The 18,690-nt window shown below is 39.3% G+C and overlaps 2 protein-coding genes across 19 annotated transcripts in view; one reads left to right on the forward strand and one right to left on the reverse strand.

The window, feature by feature from the left end:
- Nucleotides 1–6,297, forward strand: part of rap1gapb (RAP1 GTPase activating protein b) — a 92,259-nt gene extending 85,962 nt beyond the window's left edge. For 10 of the 17 annotated variants that reach the window (XM_069149288.1, XM_069149154.1, XM_069149196.1 and 7 more), the window contains 7 exons: nucleotides 532–641; nucleotides 1,086–1,202; nucleotides 1,547–1,676; nucleotides 2,128–2,230; nucleotides 2,688–2,797; nucleotides 3,751–3,795; nucleotides 3,932–6,297. In XM_069149288.1, the coding sequence (XP_069005389.1) occupies nucleotides 532–641; nucleotides 1,086–1,202; nucleotides 1,547–1,676; nucleotides 2,128–2,230; nucleotides 2,688–2,797; nucleotides 3,751–3,759 (579 nt within the window). In that variant the 3' untranslated portion in view covers nucleotides 3,760–3,795; nucleotides 3,932–6,297. The remainder of the gene's footprint in view (nucleotides 1–531; nucleotides 642–1,085; nucleotides 1,203–1,546; nucleotides 1,677–2,127; nucleotides 2,231–2,687; nucleotides 2,798–3,750; nucleotides 3,796–3,931) is intronic. The other 7 variants (XM_069149172.1, XM_069149205.1, XM_069149233.1 and 4 more) reach the window with 2 other exon arrangements.
- Nucleotides 6,272–17,087, reverse strand: padi2 (peptidyl arginine deiminase, type II). Of its 2 annotated transcripts, none has more exons than XM_069149311.1 (16): nucleotides 16,861–17,087; nucleotides 13,978–14,149; nucleotides 13,420–13,489; nucleotides 13,223–13,284; nucleotides 12,814–12,931; nucleotides 12,201–12,353; nucleotides 11,851–12,038; nucleotides 10,695–10,798; nucleotides 10,415–10,526; nucleotides 9,702–9,809; nucleotides 9,305–9,456; nucleotides 8,988–9,135; nucleotides 8,746–8,839; nucleotides 8,571–8,650; nucleotides 7,340–7,480; nucleotides 6,272–7,237 (listed from the first exon to the last, which is right to left on the reverse strand). In XM_069149311.1, the coding sequence occupies exons 1-16, from the start codon at nucleotides 17,025–17,027 to the stop codon at nucleotides 7,004–7,006; spliced, it is 2,103 nt and encodes a 700-aa protein (XP_069005412.1). In that variant the 5' UTR covers nucleotides 17,028–17,087; the 3' UTR covers nucleotides 6,272–7,003. The 2 variants fall into 2 exon arrangements, with proteins under 2 accessions (XP_069005412.1, XP_069005416.1); XM_069149315.1 differs by lacking the exon at nucleotides 16,861–17,087 and adding an exon at nucleotides 16,263–16,468.
- Nucleotides 17,088–18,690: the final 1,603 nt, after the last annotated feature.

An 18,690-nucleotide genomic window follows, 5' to 3' on the forward strand; every position in this document is an offset into this window, starting at 1 on the left:
GTTCCATATCACCAAAGCTCAGGGCTTCATGCATGTATTCCTTCACATCCTTTTACTTTAAGGTTTGTTCCTGAATACTGTAAGACAAAAATAAGACGGTCTGAAAAGAGAATTGTAAACAGACTCTTACTGATGTTCTTATACACAGTCACACATTGATGAATCATACTACCTCTTAAATTAGTGTAGTGTAGTGTGTACCAGATATTTTGGCAGCTGATCTGCACTCAGTCTGACCTTAGTACTAAGAAAATAACCCCTTTTTTTTTTTATCATTAATAACAGTCATATTACAGTATATACAATAATTTGTGAATGAAGCTCAGTGTATCATGTTGCCCAATGCGTCTTTACATAATCTTAGAATTAATCAGGCCACCAGTTCATAATTGCTCCACAGCACATTTCTACATGTAGATATCTTTCACTTTAGTATCTTCCTATGTCATGTACAATATATGATGTTTGTTTAGGTTGTTGCACTATCCCCAAAACTGTGTAACTTACTTTCCTCTCCCTGCTCACTATCAGTCGTTGATCATTCCTGGGAAAAGTCCGACCAGGAAAAAGTCTGGGCACTTCAGCTCCCGTCGTAGTAGTGCTATTGGCATCGAGAACATCCAGGAGGTCCAAGAGAGGAGGTGAGAGGACAGAGCAGAGCTGATCAGCTGGGAGTGGGTAGTGAAGAGTATAGTGTTGCAACAGATGGAAGCAAAGACATTAAAATTGGGAATTCAGCTATTAGCAGATGCAGTGTGTCAGATACAAGTTCTTATTGTTGGCTTTGATTAAGAGTAGTGCTTTTTGATGCTCTATTGTATTTGTTGTGCTTTGGAAAACTCAATTTTATGTGAATTCTACAGTATATGAACTTATAACAATGCTTAATTTTATGTAATGAAGTGACAGTTTGTCAACAATCGCTGACTAGCTGCAGTTGGTTTGGGACAGTTAGGAAGGTGACTTCTTGTTTAAAACACAGGTTTATATGATGTGAATGTATGGTCAACATTTATTGTTAAACTTTTAACAAATTAAATCACTTTACCTGATTGGATTCCTTCATCTCCATCCATGTCCTGAAGCCGAGAGGTGTCACCCTGCACCCAGAGGACACCGGATAGCAGCCACCTGTCGCAGGAAAACAAGTCAGACAACTCGTCCAATCAAAGTTCTCCAGAGTTTCCTGCCCCTAGGAACAGGTGACTATTACTTAATTTATTATAGAATAGCATAATATATTATACTCACACAAAATGAGGAGTTATTTGTGGTGATTATCTCTTGGGTAGGAGGCAAAGGGATGCATTTATACAGTCAGGAAGAATGACTTTATTACTTGGATGACTGCTCCTGTAATCATAAGTGTTTCCAGCCATTTTAATGCAACAAGCCACCAAATTATTGTTAATGTTTTTAGACTGCAGTGCAAATACACCCCTGTCACCTTTCTTAAAAGTGCCACTTCAGGGAATTGAGGGTGGGGCTCTGAAATAAAGCAAAAAATGGAGCAAATTATTGTGGTTAGAGTGACCCAGGTGTGTAGTTTGGCGATGTGTTGCAGGGCACCATCAATCCCTGAGGCTCAGGACCTTTCCCGCTCGTCGTCCAATGCCAGTAGCTTTGCCAGCGTTGTGGAGGAGCACGAAGCTGAGGAGGACTACGACACTGGACTGGTGGGTAGAGACAGGCAGACATAACAGGTTATAAAGGGCCTACATGAATGTCACACCCAGAAAACCAAAACAAGCAAGGTGCTTTTAACACTGGTAACACATTTGTGGTTCCATTAGCCTTTGTCTCACTTTTACTATTTGAAAAGTATGATCAAATGTTGTTTCCTGTTACCAAAACAATTGAAGCAAGGGGTGTGAGAAGGCATGATGGATTATACCATATCCCAGTAATGACTGGTCTAAAAATTGTTTTTCACTGTAATACATATTAATGTATTTATCCACTTCACTCACTTGCAGCATTTGCATCTAAAAAGAGATAAAGACAAATACAAATGTGATCATGGAATGGAGGTGTGGTTATGATTGTCCTGTCTGATTTGTCTTGATTTCCATTGTTGGTAAAAAAAAAGAAAGAAAATGTTTCAAACTTCCTTCACCCTTCTTACAGGAAAGTGTGTCTTGTGTTACTACGCCAGTCAAAAGAGACTCGTTTGTGTACAGCTCTGGGGGGGAGGACAGTGCATGCAGTACCAGCCAAGGAAGTTTTCCAGGTGAGTTTGTCAGAGAAGGGCTCACATTACTAGGCCAGTGATAGCCTGAAGAATCAGGCAAGTTACCAAAAGGTGGACTGTTTCACATATCCTGGCTATCTGGGGAAAAGTTAGACGAGGCAGATATAAGAATAACACTCTCTGCTTCCTGAGCAATTAATATCACAACATCCTTGAGTGATGAATTTCACCTCAGCTGCACCAAAGGAGCTCACTGCCAACAATAGAAGACAAAGTCTCAACAAACTCTTCTTCAATGATTAAAGTTTACTCTGCCTAAAATGTATGGCACTCCAAATTTATGTGATTTGCACACGCAATTGCTGCAGTGCAGCAAATGTTTTTTTGTTTTTTTTTAACTGTTAATCTTTTGCTTTTTCCCGCTAGAACAGCTGGCAGCATTATATGCTTGAGTTTATTAACCAAGACAGCCACACATCTGTCCCCTTCCTCCCAGCAGCTTCACGTCTTCAGCAGCAACTAGACGGAGTGAAGACTTCAGAGCCAAAAGGGACAGACAGCCGGCCAAAGACAGAGCGCCCCCAGCAGGAGCACAAGTTCTCATCGGTGAGACAAAGTGCTTGGCATCTGATTAATGACCCCACTGAGCCGTTTATTGAATAGAAAGGCCGAATATTCACAACTTTCAGCTCAAATATGAAAATGTTCTGGGACATTGTTGTGGACTGTTTTTTTGTGGTTTTTTTTTTTTTTACTGTTTTCTGTATACAGTGAGCAATGCATCATCAAGACTTAAAGTATAGTGGTGCCAGTCACCTGAAGCTAAACGCTAACTTCAGTAAATTAATATTATCAATGCTTTACATTTTGATGTTAAGCAGGTGTAATATTTAGTATGTTAACCGACTTAGTTTAGCTTGTTAGCATGCTAAACAAAATACACAACAAACAGCTGAGGCTGATGGGAATGTCATTCATGTTGCAAGTGTTAAGTTATAAGTTAAAGTATTGGACATCGAAATTATTCGATCACATCTTCTGGGAAGGATGGATGTATGTGCAAATTTTGACTGTGAAACTTTGGCCTGGTTGTTCTACAGGAAAGTCAGGGGATCACAAAGTCGCTAGGCTTTATCCTATTGGAACAGTAAATAACTGTAAAAAAAAAAAAAAAGAAGAAATATTTAATAACAACAGACCATGATTGCCATCGTTAGTCTCAGTGCTAGAATAACTATAATAGACAGAATAATTCAGGAGTCTCTCAACCAGTAGCTTGCAAGCTTGAGTTGAGTATGTGTGTTGAGTATCCTTTTGTTATTCTTCACATACAAGAAGCTTATTCAGCTGGTTTGGTGGAGCGCAGCTGTGAATAAATTTTATGAGTTACTCATGTAGCTCTCTGACTTTTATTTTGTCAAAGTAGCTCTCTGAGGAAAAAAAAGTCGGAGACCCCTGGGTGATTCATTCAAAATGATAATTAGTGGCAGCCTTACTGGTGTTTTGTGCTGTCGTATTTGATATTAACTGTGCCAACATCTCTCCATATCTGTATGCAGAACTGTTAGCCACTCTCTCATCCCAACATCGACGTCCATTTTCAGGTTAGACATAATATTTGTCTGTAATGACTGTATTACATATGTATTTTCTGCATTTTTCTCAAATTGTGTTGCCTCATTCACCCCAGTCTCCTCTATGTTAATTTTTGTATCTCCCATTTCTCTTACTTTGCCTCAGCATTCCCATAAGAGGCATCTTTTGCCAGAAAAACAAGCCAAGGGCATGTGAACTCCACCACTGATGCAGAAAAGGAGCACAGTTAGAAGCCAGATCAGGACACTGACAAATCTTCAGTTGTACGTTTGGCATGGATCAGCTGAATGTCATGACAGACACCCAGCTCCGAGGACATGTACCTACCTATTGGCCTCATTCCATCTCCATGTGGTAACCTCCTCGAGTGCTCACGGCAAAGGAAAAGAGACCTCCACTCCCATGCAGCATCTCCCCTGACTGTCAGCTGGTTTAGCACAGTAAGTCTGCCTGCCTGCTCTTTCTTCAGGCCAGTATGCCTCAAAACCACATTCTTACTGTAAACACTCAAACAGTGTGTGTCCTCTTTTAAAGATCAGGATTTGAATGGGGGTTTTAATCTCGTGACTGAGAAAATTAGTGAAAGAAACCAAGACAGCTCAAACAAATGGTGTTTGTTCAGCTGTAAGAGTTGTACTACAGAGGAAAATGTTCTTTCTTTTTTAAACGTCAAACTCACATCCCACTGTGATATTGTACATGGGTTTAACTTTGATGTACCGGGTTTGTGTGCGTGTGTGGCTGTCTGTTGGGCCACGTTTTGTGTTTTATTGACAATCTATTCTTCTTCTTGTCTGAGTATTCTGCAGTGAATATTTGTTGTGTTTTACAACAGCTTCACCGAGTTGGTCATGTTTTGGTCGAGGGTACTTTCATGATGCTGTTGTTGGTGGCCGTAAAAGCATCATTCACCCATTGCATACGTGGGTGGAGGGTGAGATACGCCACAATAAAATTTGTGCTGCAGTAAACCTCTAGTAAAACAAAGAACTATTTTAACAGAAATGTAGGCTCCATTGAGATAATTTTAGTCAAAAACAGAATTACTGTTGTGCCCCAACCAGCAACATGCATCCTCAAGCTACACTTTGAAGTACTGCTGTTTAGACTTTTGTTTCCAAATTGCTCTTTGTCACACCCCACTTGTCGATGTCTGTGTAGGGGTGTGTGTACAACGGTAATGTGCATGGTGTAAATCTGCTTGCCAAAATCCTCTCCTCTGTACACTGGTGCCATGCTTGACATAGAGGTGTTGTCCACGTGATTTGTGTTTTAATGAAAACCAGCCAACATCTCCAGACTGAAGTGTACATTGCTGATAGAGAGCCAAACGTCACCCTTCTCCTACTTTATTTGTAAAGTGTAATATGTGTTACGTGACCTAAGCACTGCATTTTCTGAGTTATTTCCAAAATGCTGACCATTTTGAAAAAAACAAACAAAAACAAAAAGATTTGTTGCCGAAAATGAATTACACTGTGATTCGTCTTGAAGTTGCCTTTATGATTGTGTCACGTAAGCTGCTTTGAAGGAAGGAAATACTTAAAGGCACTGCGTTGCCAGATGGCTTGAATGTAAACCTGGGCAGAAATGCATTTATTTGGACGTTTCTGCCCCGGTGAATGGTGATACTGTGTCGATTCCATATCACAGTAAAGTTGAGCCTGAAACAGCTCACCTTTACTGAGCAGAGAAGCTTTTTCCTGTTTTCAGTTTGCTACAAAGGAAAGAACTGATACAAGGAGTCGTTTTAATTTAGTGGCATGACTGACGCGGACATTTATTGTCTGTGGAGAATCAATGACGGCATTTAAAGTTTGTGAAGTTACAAAAGGTTTAAGACACTGGACCAAATGCAAAACAAAGTCAATACTGTATCCATCAAGCTACTAATAGCTGCAGATTATTAAAAAAAAAAAACAGTAAAGAAACATTTTTAAAAAATCATAATAATTAGTAACAAAACATTTGTTTGACAGCTTTTTAAATCAAAAAAAGATTATTTAAAATTATTTTCCTTGGAAATGCTTGAGTAGATGAAGTCTGCCCTCTTGTGGCTCTATATTATTATAGCACATCACTATGTGGTTAACATTCATCTATGTGCTTGCACTGTATGCCAGTGGCTGACAACCACAACAACATTGGGAGCGAATCTTCTATGTGCTCAATTCAAATGATTGTATTTCTGTTCTTGTAAACAGTTTGCTTAAGCCCTCGTTCAAAAGACTTGTTTGTAAATATTGCTTTACATCTTTTTTTGTAAAAGAAGCCAACAGAAATGTTTAATAAAGATGAAGATGCAGACAATAGATCCAGTCCCCAGGTAATTATTGCTGAATGAATGCTGATAGTTACTGTGCGAGTGTTTTGACAATGAGGCACGTATTTCAAAATGATAAGAAAATTGAGCAGTTCATTATTTTTAAGACGGAGATAAGACGAGGCTTTGACAGAAAATAGTCTCTCTTCTATTGTTTGATATTGTTTTTTTTTTTTTTTTTTTTTTTTTTTTTTTTTAATAAACAATAGGGTCTATGATATGCTTTCATATCGTCTATGCAAACAACCCCCTCCTTCTGCCTGTTGAAGATTATAAGCATTAAGATTTTCATGAAATCTAGTCCTGTGTTTGACACCATTCACATTTTTGAGCCTCAGCCTTCTCATTGTATTTACATTCTGTTATAACCTCTCTGTGCCTTTATTTTTTTGCTAGTTACAACTTTGCTTCACAAGGCACAAGGGATTCACGGGAAACAAAGCATGAACTAGCCTAAATGATTGCTCTGCACTTTGTTTACATGATTTCAGAATTATACTAAGATGCTGCTAATGCAAAGTGATAAGTTCCTGCTGCTGTTGCGTCACATTTAAAAACATGCAGTTGGTAAAACTTCTACCCAGTAGACTGGGTAGCCACTGGGTAGCTACTGGGTAACTTCTACTGTGAAGCAGTCACAGGAACAGCAAAGTATTAGTAGCTTTGGTTTTGCTCTTAGAAAATGCTCCTCGGCTCCCCTTATCGCTATTATCACCTCTTTTTTTTGTTCTTTTTTTTTAAGCAATGCAACCAAATCTAATGTTGTATTTATAATGAAGTGTGGGATTAAGAAGTTCTGGCTGCTACCGTGGTAATCAGGTGTGTCACATAACTAACCAAAACTGAAATCTTAAAGATTACAACCTTTAACCTGTCTCCATCTCAGCTTTTCTTCACATCTGCAGGTTCCACCACTGGAAGTCAAACGGCTCCCTGCGGACGTTGGAGCCACAGTGCACCTCCCCCAACAGTTTGTGGTAGGAGGCGAAGTCGTCGATGAAGGTGCAGCTGAGGCCCAGGCCCCCCATCAGGGAGCACATCTCGGCCTCGAGAGCACAGCGCCCATTCACCTTGGGGCCAAAGGGCTTCGGGATGCCGAGGTTTTTCCCTAAGACGATCATGTTCACCTGGAGGTGGAGGAGAGCTATTAGCTCCTAGATTCACTTAATATTCAACTGATGGCAGCTTCAATGGCTGAAACATTATCAAAGTAATATCGCTATACACACCATATCGGGGTAGTAAGCCACTGCTCTGTACTGTTTGTTCTTCTCCTCTTCCAACTTGAAGAGGATCGGGAGGTCAATAATGTCGTCATCATCCAGGCCCAGCTCTCTCTTCAGTACATCTCTGTTCCAGTCAATGCAGCTCTATGAAAAAGCAGGTGGTTAAAAAAAAGACATCGCACATAATATCTGCTTTGATTTAATCTAGGGCATCATATGCCTGCACTTTTGTTTGGTCTCCCCTTGCTTCAAACACAATCTACAATATGTAGACAATAATATGTGGACACCACTCCTAATTTGTAGGTTTAGCTGCTTTAGCCCCATTAATTGCAAACCGGTCCAGAAAATCCAGCATACATCTGAGCATTTAACTTTGACAAACAGCTGAGCTCAGTGCCATCTTTTCACCAAGTCAGTTCGACATCACTAGACCAGTTACATTTGCCCTGTGCTCTCATAGTGAAGTGCAAATATCACGGAGCCAGCTTGTAAAGCTGTATAACTCATTGGCCGCTGGATAGTGAAGCACATAGTGTGTAAAAACTGTTTTATACTTGGTAGTGAGAAAGGACAATTGCCTCTGGAAGCAGCAAAAGAACTGTTGATCACAACTTAAAAACAAGTGGGGGCACACAGGACACAGGTCAGCGATGCCAAGCACACAGCAGTTGCACTCAAGAGCAGTGGAAATATACCGTCTTCACACACGAATCCTTCTATACATCCTGGCTTTCTGATAGATCGTAGTTTGACTGGAAGCCTGTTGCCTGAATGCATAGTGCCAACTGTATTTTATTAATGGAGACGGAATAATAAATATGCGGCTGCTGGTCAGGATTTAGTCCCGTAGTTCCGATTTAAAAACAAATCTGAACACTCCTGCATCCTGACCTTATCCATATCCACCACCTGTAGGATTAACTGAAATGCTGACAGTGTGCCTGGCCTTATCACCCAACATCAGTTAGGCTCTCACTAAAGCTGTTCTGGCTGAATGGGAGCAAATCTCTGCAGCCAGGTTCCAAAATCCTGTTTAAGTCCTGTTTAAGAATGGAAGCCGTTAAAGCAGCATATTAATGCCCATAGTGTGAATGAGGTATTAAACCTTTAGATACAAGTAATGTCTGGCTGTGCAGTGCGGACTCTAACTGCTGTGCTTGAATTTTGACAGACTGAACAAGTCCATTATTATCTTTCTTTGGTTTGAATGTAAATTTACAATCCCACTCACCTGCACATAGTTATTTTCAGCCTTGAGACTTTCGTCGTTAAGTATTTCATCCACTGTCATCGGTTTTTCATCACGCAAACCTTTTAGGAAACATTGTACAGAGGAAGTGTTAAGAATTATATGATGATTTTATTTTTTTATTGGTAAATTGCTCTCTTGCCGAAGACAGACCTACCCTCAAACAGCTGGGCTTGTCCGTGTCCATCGTACTGTAAGCCTCTGAATAGTTTGTAGCCTGCGTCTGGGCTGGCCAGCAGCAGTCGGAAGCCCTGTGACAAGAGACAAAGATAACACCGGCGCGCTGATATCCAGACGGATTATACAATCCCACAGTAACGGTAACAGCTTGTCAGTATCAGCCAGTAACAGCAAAGTATTTTTATATTTTAGCTCAGCAGTTGACTTGTTTCTGTTTACCTTTCTGTCGGGTGCAGGCACAAAAGTCATGAATTCATCGACGTGGCCGACAAGGAGCCAGTCGGAGAACAAGGCAATGGGTTCCTGAACCTTCTGAGCCCACAAGAAGTCTTGAACCACTTTGGTCATATTTCGTCCTTTAGTTGCCCTTAAAGAATAAAACGAGATGTGAGTATTCACATATCCTCTGTCACATTCTCTTTTCATTGTACTGCTCTCTTACAACATGAACTGGCTTTATTCATCACATGAAAAGCTACTCGTGCATAGATTATTCATAAATCAGGAACTGACTGTGAATTTTTTTACAAACTCACGTAGGGAAGGCGACCCCAATGATGATTCTGCCCAGGGGGTATTTTTTTCCGTTCACAGTGACGGGAGGACTGACCTCCAGATTACCGAACGAGTCCAGACTGCTCACGTCTTTTTCCTGGGCCACCCTCGTCACATAGCCGAAGTCAGGGCCCTGAAGATGTAAAGATGATTAAAAGACCCTCTTCCAGACATGCAAGAAATACAATAATTTATGTCTGAAGTTTTGTCTGAGTTTTTTTATGCAGAAGAATTTAGTTAATAAATTCCTGTTTTTAAAATAATATCTCCCTAATTGAAAAAACTCAGGATTACAAGTGAGCACAGTGAAACTCTCTCCTCTCTAAATGATGTCTCTCTAAACATTTAATATTAAAAGATATCAGAGTCCTCTCTCACCAGCAGTTCATCATATGGAAAGTCCTGGAGTTTTCCATCTCTGGGGGAATCCAGAACAACAGGAAACCGGTGATGAGGTGAATCGATGTAACCGAACTCCAGTTCATCCTGAAAAATAGATGCGAGTGAAATACCTGCTGTCCTCATGCCATTAGTTGTTATAAGAGGATTTTAACTCATAAATATTTTGAAGATGTGTGTGTGTAATATATATTTTTTAAGGTTTCATGTAAATTTTTCCTTTTTGGCTTTTCTCTCTCACGATGGTTGGACTACGTGACATTTTTCCATATAAACATGATATCGTCTGGTTCAAAGACGCATACTTTTTCCAGTCATTGGTTATAAAGTACTGATGATACTGATGAAACAAGATGACTTGTTTTTTTCTGAGAAATTTTTTCAGGTTCATTGCTTATTCATTCTTCCTCTTTAGTTTTGTCATGTAGAGATTACGAAATGTATATTACTGTCACTGTAGTTGCGGTTTAAAATAAACCTCATGACTGGGTTTGTTCTGACCAAAAGCTTCCCACACTCTAAAGTCTCTCATATTTTGCAAATATGAGCAATTTATAACATTTATTGAAAAGAAAACAAAAGAAATCCAAGCAAAGGAGTTCCCACAATCAGTAATAGGTATGAACCAGAAACAAATAATTACCGTTTGGAACAGGTAAAGCTGAAATCGGTGACACATTTAGTTTTCTAACCTGCATCCAGCGGTCTCCTCTGTTCAGATACTCATGACAAATCTTCAGCTTGTACCCACTCTTCGCAACAAGGTTCTTCATTCCTTTCAGGAACTGGTAGTTATCAGATGTGCTGAGAAAGCAACCACAGGCAGACAGTACTTCAAACTGAAAACTCATTGTCATGAACGGCTTTCTTGGTAATAAGAAATTAAATTTAGGGGGATGTGGTAACACTGTAACACTCTGTTGACGCATCTTCTGTCACCATCATCTTTATTATTCATCAGGCTGCTCTTACCTGCAGACAAACACCTCCACAGGCTGGAGGGTGTTGGGTGTCATGATCCACGGTGCCACTCTGAACACCACCTTGTCTGTGAAAATGGGCGTCTCGGGAAGACCCTGTCGAAACATGAGAAAGGCTACAGAGTACTGCTAGCTTTACTCCAATCTAACGTTTGTCATTTAGTAAAGTTATTATTGAGATTAAAAGATCCACATACTAGCTTTATTGGGAGTTTTTAACTAGGTCATCAAAGAACGGCTGTGGAAATCTGATTTATGTTCTGCATATTTGATTTGGCATAGGATTTACAACGGATGCCTTTCCGGCACTGAGAGTGCACTGGCCTGTTCATCCCCGGGAGCTGTGTCGAAGTCAGATAAGTTAAAATAATTGCGGTCTGAAGTTCAAAGTAACGAGCGGTGAAGAAGAGACTACAGGCCGATTAGAGTTTGTAGGGAAGAGTGTCCGGAGTGATTTGCAACAGAAGGGTACCAGCAAGAATAAAAGGGAAGGTTTACAATGTGTAAAAGAGCCCAGTTACATATTGTATTGTTTTTGAGGCGGTGACACTGATGAAAACCCAAGAGGTGGAGTTGGAGCTGGAGGTTGCAGAGTTGAAGATACGATTTTTAAGAGGATGGACTGGATTAGGAATGAATATATTAGAGGGACAGCTCAGATTAGATGGTTTGGAGTGAGAGAGGCAAGATTGAGATAGTTTGGAGTGGAGGAAGGGCGCTAAAGATGGAGCTGCCAGGCAAGAGGAAGGACAAAGATTAGGTTTATAGATGTGATGAACATGCAGGCGGTTGGCACAACAAGGAAAGATGCAGAGAGCAGGAAGAGGTGGAAATGGACGATCTGCAGTGGCGACTCTTAACAGGAACAGCCGAAAGATGAGTAAGATCAGAAAAAGATGGTAAGTTTTGTCTGAAAGCTCTAAAAAGAACTATCAAGTGGACTTTGAGTTTAGGTTATTTGTCAAACTATATTATTGTTTTAATTTTTCAAAACAATTTCATCACAAATACTTGAATCATGTGTTTTAGTCTATATTTTATGTTAAACAAAATAAGGAAATATTGAATATAATATTGAAAATATTATAAAGTATTAGAGAAAGTAAAGTAGTAGAGTAAAATTATGGATATTATGCTGCAGGTCTTACAGCACAGATGGGCTCTAACAGACTGAGGTTGATGGTGAGGAGTCCATCGAAGTCTTTGTCAGGGAACCTGAGGCCCTCCACATAAAGGTTCATCTCTGCTTCGCCCCCAACGTAAGGCACTTCCTGGGACAGGACCTCACTGCTCAGGACCAGTGGATAGTCCTTCACAAAGCGCTGAAATAGTTTCTCTGTTGAAGTAAGAACAACATAAACAATGTTTGAATATTTAGCTGCTTCATTTGAAAAATTAAAACATTACTGAAATAGGTTTAGAGATACAGAATAACAAAGGGTACAGCACCTTACATCATCTGTTTTGGAGGCTTTTCTGAGCTCTAATCTTTACTCACCCAGGCTATTATTCACCACATTAGAAGATCTGGATCTGAAGACTCGGACACTCTCTGCATCCCCCTGAGAGATGTGCATGGTGAGCTTGTAGCCCTCTGGGAGTTTGGTGGGGCCTTTGGTCCGCAGCACCATGACTGACATGTCCTTCAGATCTGTAAATGTCAAGTTCATGTTCTTCATGTATGTAATTCAGTTGTAGATACTTTAGATTCCAATGGCTCATGGAACACTAACATGACATACCTTTGTTTAAAATACTTCTTTAACTCTGAAGCTAAATACTAGTGTCAACGTGCTGCAATATTCATGACAACTACAAACAAGGGTACATAATAACCTCTCAAATTTCAGTCCTACTGGTTTGTCCACTGCAAAGACATTTGAGAGCCCAATTTATCGACCTGCCCTCTAAACTCACACTCAAGATTTTTCTTTATCAGACCAGTTTGACCATATCTCTGTTTGCATCTGCTGACTTTGTAAAAACAAAATTTGCATTATTGGCCTTTTAATTTTGACAATAGTTGAGAAATTTCTCAGCCCAAAGGGAAGGAAAAGAGTAAGATAAGAGTATTCATTGTTGAATGGGAAACTGTACTGGTTCTGTTTTACCAGACACTGTGGAGACGTAGTCCTTTTCGTGGTCTGGTTTCTTCTTGAAGATCTTCTCGGAGTCACAGTTGACCAAAAGGATGGCGCCATGCCCATCAGGACCCCATTTCCAGGATACCTAACAGATTTTCAACCAAACAGACAAGTGAATGAATGACAACTTTTCTAAAAAAAACAATTAAAATATTCATAAAATAAAGTTTGCCGAGTCAAAAATGGGCGGCAAAACATTTTCATTTGACTTCTGATGGAAAAATGTGAAGAAATAAATCAAAGTTAAATGAAGTAAAAAAGTTTACTAATATGTTGAGGCAAAACTTTACTGGTCTTTGACTATGGCCTCAAGCAAGAAAAAATACAAACTATTAGCCATCATATTTAGCCTGCAGTCTAAAAAAAAAAAAATCACCTTATTAGGGTTGTTTCTCTCCACCCTGCCATCTCTGTCAGCATCCACATCCAGAGAGATCTCTGTGTGACAGACACATCTTGTTTATCAAAGCTTGTTCTTGCATGGCCATATTATTACAGACAGTGACTCAGATCCCAGTACAGCTATTGTTTTATTATATACTGTATCATACTCCATATAACAATATAACTTACCAACAGCTGTCAGATGCAGGACTGCTCTCCCTAAGACATCGTTATTCTCCCCGTAGTAACGGACAGATAGCTTGTGAAAAAAAAAAGTACAAGTTGTTGATGTGCAGAAAATGGCTGTATTTGATACCACTTTTATTGTCAAATCTTAAGCAAATATGAAATAAATTTCACATTTAATACATTTTATGATTATGAGTTGTACAATGCAAAGCTATGAATCAATTAAAATGAGCTGAAAGTACAAACACTGCAGGGAGGGTGGCGTTTCAGGAAAACTGCTTTATTCCAAAAAAAGACTAATTGCATCATCTGGGTACAAATAATTTATGATTTTGACATGAGTATGTTTTCACATGAGCTTGAATCACGCTGCAGAGTGTGCAGTTTTAGGATTGTGACATGAGCATGTTTTCACATGAACTTGAATCATGCACCTGAGGGTTTTGTTTTCTTTAATGCGCCACATGACTCGTTTGGTAGATCGGTTCTCAGAAAAATTAAGAAATATGACATTAATTTGTGACATCACTGTCGTTACACCTTTTTGTCCTACTTTACCTTGGCATCATTTTCATACTGACTGGCATAGTTCATGCTGATCAGTAGCACTGAGTTCTCACTGAGTGGGATGGGGGAGAGGTGGGATGTCTCCTGAGGCGGAGGGCTGATGATATACCGAACATTGGAAGTGCACTTCACAGAGAAGAACTTGGAGCTGGGAGGGGCACTCCTAAAAACCAATACATTTTGGTGAATATTAGACATACAAAGAAGACTTTAATAAAAAATAATATATTCCTTTTCTAAGAGTAAATTTGTTTATACAAAAACTAGAGAGAACTGACATGTGCAAACAAGCCACCAGCTCATATTTCCTAACAGGTGGCACACCAATATAGCAGCTGTAGTCATGATGAAGTTAGTCTGTATTGTTTATCGTTTAAAAAATATCAAATACAAAACATATTCAGTTTATGAGAGACAGAATAAAGAATTGCAGCAGACAGGCATCACCTGCCAGGCCTGACTGAACTAATTACAGTTAAAATACATCTATGTTTCCATTTACTCTGAAGCTTTCAGGCTATTAGTGTGAGCTGAAAGCATGCCTACAGGCGCAAGACACTTGATAATCCCATATTATACTACCAGTTGAGCTCAGGGTAATGTCATAATGCAGTAACGTTATCACAGAGTTGTTTAGAGGTCACGTGAACTGAACTTATGGAGCTGTTAGATTCACACTGTTTTAAGCCTATATGTCATCTATACATAGAAAGAGTTATTGGTGGTAATTACTCCTGTTCATACTGAGTGTGAGGAGATGCTTCTCTGTAATGATCGCGATGTCAGTGATGGGAGTTTTCCTTGTTGAGTTACAGTGGGCTGATACTGTGGAATATACCCCTATAATTTCTCTAACTTATTTTCTAGACTGCTGAAGACTTGTATTAGCTTTATTTGTGCATTTCACACATTGGCCAGTAACTCAGCCAATGTATAGTTTGAGTATTTCTTTAAAATAGACTCAAAAAAATGAACCTATTCTTTAAGATTTTGTCTTTACTTGACAGTGTCTGTCAAATCATATCAGACTTGTATTTTGAGATATTTTGAAAACCCAGTAGAGGCCCGAGGGGTCCGGGCCGTGTGCCAGTCTCCCACACTGTCCGCTTGGCAGTTCAGCCTTGCTTTGTTGTGTTGTGTAGGCTGGCATTTGGTTGAATGAACAGAATGTTTCTTTGGAAAAACAAAGTCTCTCCTGTTGACAGTGACAACAAAGGGCAGCTGATTCTCTCCACTGTACAAAGCAAAAGACTATGAGGTCTGCCACCACCAGGATCTGCATACCAATGATATCCTGTGGGTTAAATAATGGAATTATTACACGCTCCAGTTGCCAATTTATTTGGTATAATGCAGTTTAATGCGACAATCCTTCTACGTATAAGAAAGTTTTAGGTAGGTAGGTAGGTAGGTATTTACTTTATTAATCCCCGAGGGGAAATTTTTTCAGTTTTACATTCAGTTTTTGTCTAAACTCTTTTAGAAAGGTGTTGATTGAAGGTGTGGACAGGAGGAATCCAAGTGCCTACCTCTTCTTCCTTCTAATGTTAACCCTTGTGTTGTCCTTGGGTCAAAATGACCTGCAGCTGTGTTCAACCAAGTTCTATTTTATTTTCATATTTTTTTGGGATCATTGGTGACAAGGAGGCTGTGAGGGTTTCTTTAAAGAATGATGACCAATGATCCTAAAAAAATATAAAAATATAGAAATAAAATAGAACTTGGTTGAACACAGCTGCGGGTCATTTTGACCCAAAGACAACACGAGGGTTAAGTCTCTTCCTATTGATATAAATAAGGCGCACAAAATATTCGACACACTTCTCAGTATAACTTACATATTATGTTGTAATGCAACAACACTATTTGTTGCCAAATTTACTATAAAGTTGAACAGATGTCTAAAACAGTTTCACCACTAACTGGACATTATAAATTCCACCAAGGCAGAGTTTGTTTGCAGGGATGTTACAGTGTACCACTGCATTAGTTTAAAGACCTGATTATCATCAGTGGGTGTTTTAGAAAAATCAAGATTTCAACTATTAGATCACGTCTAAACTTTCAGCTCAGTCTACTGAGCAGTTCATCATAAAAATATTTTTTTTTTAAATAAAAACACGAATAGGCACTCAACAGACCAGAATACAGTATGCATGTTGTCAGGATAAAATATGCTCAGAATACGGAAGTTCCCCAAACAATACACCTTACCAAGTCCAGGTGATCAATGTGAGTGTTGTCTGTAATTGGCAGGTGGTTGAGCAGGTGCCTACCTGTCCAGGTTCAAGTTAAGTTCCGAGCCGACCACGCATACAATGCTTGTAGTTTTGTCATAATCTACCCTGAGAGTCCGGGGGTGAATCATGGCTGCAGCCCTCCCGAAGTGCGCGAGACACACTGGCTGTTCACTGGCAGTAAATGCACGGCGAGCGCTACCGTTACCAGGAAGTGAAGCCTTAGACGGTCTGACCTGAGGGCAGCAAGCGATTATGAAGGCTGCAGGTATGCCGACTAGAGGTTTAAGGCTCTGTGCGGTGATTGGCCACACAAATGTCAGCCCCACCCCTTCCACCCACCCTCTTTTCCCATATCCGTCTCTTAGTGTATAGTCATCACCACTATTTCTTCTGAGTTCACTTCGAGGAAAAAAAAAAAATACTATTTGCATATTTACAAATACCTGATTACAAGTTAGTAACAACATAGAAAACGGTATAGTATATTTTCACATAGGCTATTGCAGAAATAGTGATAACTGCATCCACGGCTATGAATCCACATTTATTGTGGCACCACTATCAGCGTTATTAATAAAACATGTGCGTACTGAGTAGTTTGTATCAGGGTCTCGTTCGCAACCATTCAGTTTACCTGTTCAGTTTCGCCTTCAAGGCGGTGCCAACAACATGGAGAACACTCTGCGGATTTCCTGTGTCTAGACGACAGCTCCGATTATAGTCCAAGGTTAATTTTTGCCTCTTCTGTAGGAAAGCAGGTAAATCGGAAGGTGACTCGGTTTGAGAAACGTCTTGAAACATGGTTCGTTGTTGTTTGCTTCAGACCTGTGAAGGACTTATGGAGCAGTGGTCTGTTGTTGAGAAGAGTTTCAGGGTAATCATTTGAGACAAGAGGGGACTTGTCTTTAAAGTGTTGATCTCCCGTGTAATTGGCGGTAAACAGGGAAGAAAATCTAGGGAAATGCTTCAGGTAAACGATGGCAATGCTGATTGGTTGAGGCGTTGGCTCTGCAGCACCTCATTTTCCAAAGCTGTCCAACCTGCGCAGCATTATTTGCACACGATTCAGCACAACTGCTGAAATGGAATCCATAATTAGATCTAGATCACACACTTTCCACATGTTTTTGAAGAGTTTTGCAAATGTGTCACAAATATAATCAGTTAAGAACATTATATAAGAAATATGAGCATCAAACTGTTCATTTTTACATGTTGTTAAGATACTATTCAGTGTTAACTCTTGGGACAGCACAAAATAATTATTTATCTGTATAAAACACGTAAAAAAAAGCTATTTAAATATCTGTAGTTCAGACCAGCTGTGACTGCTGACCCCTAACAATCTGGAGCTCCATCGCTATACTTTGTTCTTTACCTCCTTGTTGCTTTTCCTTCACATTATACATGTTTTTTTTCCCACAAGTTTAACACATTTCTAAATACAATCAGGGAAAGAAGACATCATAAATTCAGATTCTGGAATGAACTCTTTGCGGGCCAAAGTTATAAATAGAGAAATCATTGTATGATACAATGATCAATTTATAGTAGTTTAAATAAATGATACATTCTTAATACCTTAAAAATGTATTGCTTTTGTTTTTCTAAGTTTAGTATGTCTTGTCTGTTTTATTTACTTAGTGCAATTTCTTTTGTCTTTTCTCATCAGAATCAGCTTTATTGACAAGGTATGTTACACATACAAGGAATTTGACTCGGGTTGTAACTTCTCTCTCAATCTGCAAAAACTAAAAACAGACAGAAATAGACATATAAACATATATACACATACTGTATACACCTAAACAATAGTGCAATTGCACCTCGTGCAAATGGTGCTGATGCAGTTGGGTGTAGTGCAAAAGGTCCAGTGTTATTGAACATGTTAACTGTTTAGCAGAGTGACGGACTGTGGCTAAAACAGGTGTAAAACATAGTGTTTTAGTCTATTTTTAAAATTATTTTGATAATTCATGATCATTCTTGTGTAACTTTGTTTTGAATGGTCTTGTAAAAGAAAGCGTATTACCTTTGCTACTTATTGCTTATTACTCACAATTATATTGAAACTCATTCTTCGCCTGTGGACAAATGTTGCATAACTTTCTTTTTACAAACTGCTACCATCCTTGCAATTGTTCACTTATGTAGGACTCTGGATGGATGCAATAAGGGCATAAAAACACAATTCGGATGTGATGTTTGCACATATGACTATACACTACGTAATTCTCTATAATCCATGTTTGAAACTGTCAAAATGCAAAAAAAACCAACTCTCTCGAAATGTACAAACCAGATATTACCTCCAATAACCACAAGGATGTGCAATACAAGTTCATACTACAGCAGTTATGAAAAACTTTTTGCTTCATACAGTGGACGCTTCCATGAAAACATGTTGGACGACGGTCCAATCAAATGGGTACAAAAGTCTGACTGACGTAAGCATGAACCAATA

The sequence above is a fragment of the Embiotoca jacksoni genome, unplaced genomic scaffold (assembly GCF_022577435.1).
Source record: "Embiotoca jacksoni isolate LCO1_2020_lvr unplaced genomic scaffold, fEmbJac1.0.p SCAF_1, whole genome shotgun sequence".
Classification (NCBI taxonomy): Eukaryota; Metazoa; Chordata; class Actinopteri; family Embiotocidae; genus Embiotoca; species Embiotoca jacksoni.

Bases quoted from the DNA above. Each gene is read 5' to 3' on its own strand.
- padi2 (XM_069149311.1), bottom strand. From the start codon at position 17,027: ATGTTTCAAGACGTTTCTCAAACCGAGTCACCTTCCGATTTACCTGCT. The intron at 12,039-12,200 runs GTGAGTAAAGAT...TTACTTCAACAG, and splicing joins TGTGGTGAATAATAGCCTGG to AGAAACTATTTCAGCGCTTT. The intron at 7,238-7,339 runs GTGTGTATAGCG...CTCCACCTCCAG, and splicing joins TGGCTTACTACCCCGATATG to GTGAACATGATCGTCTTAGG.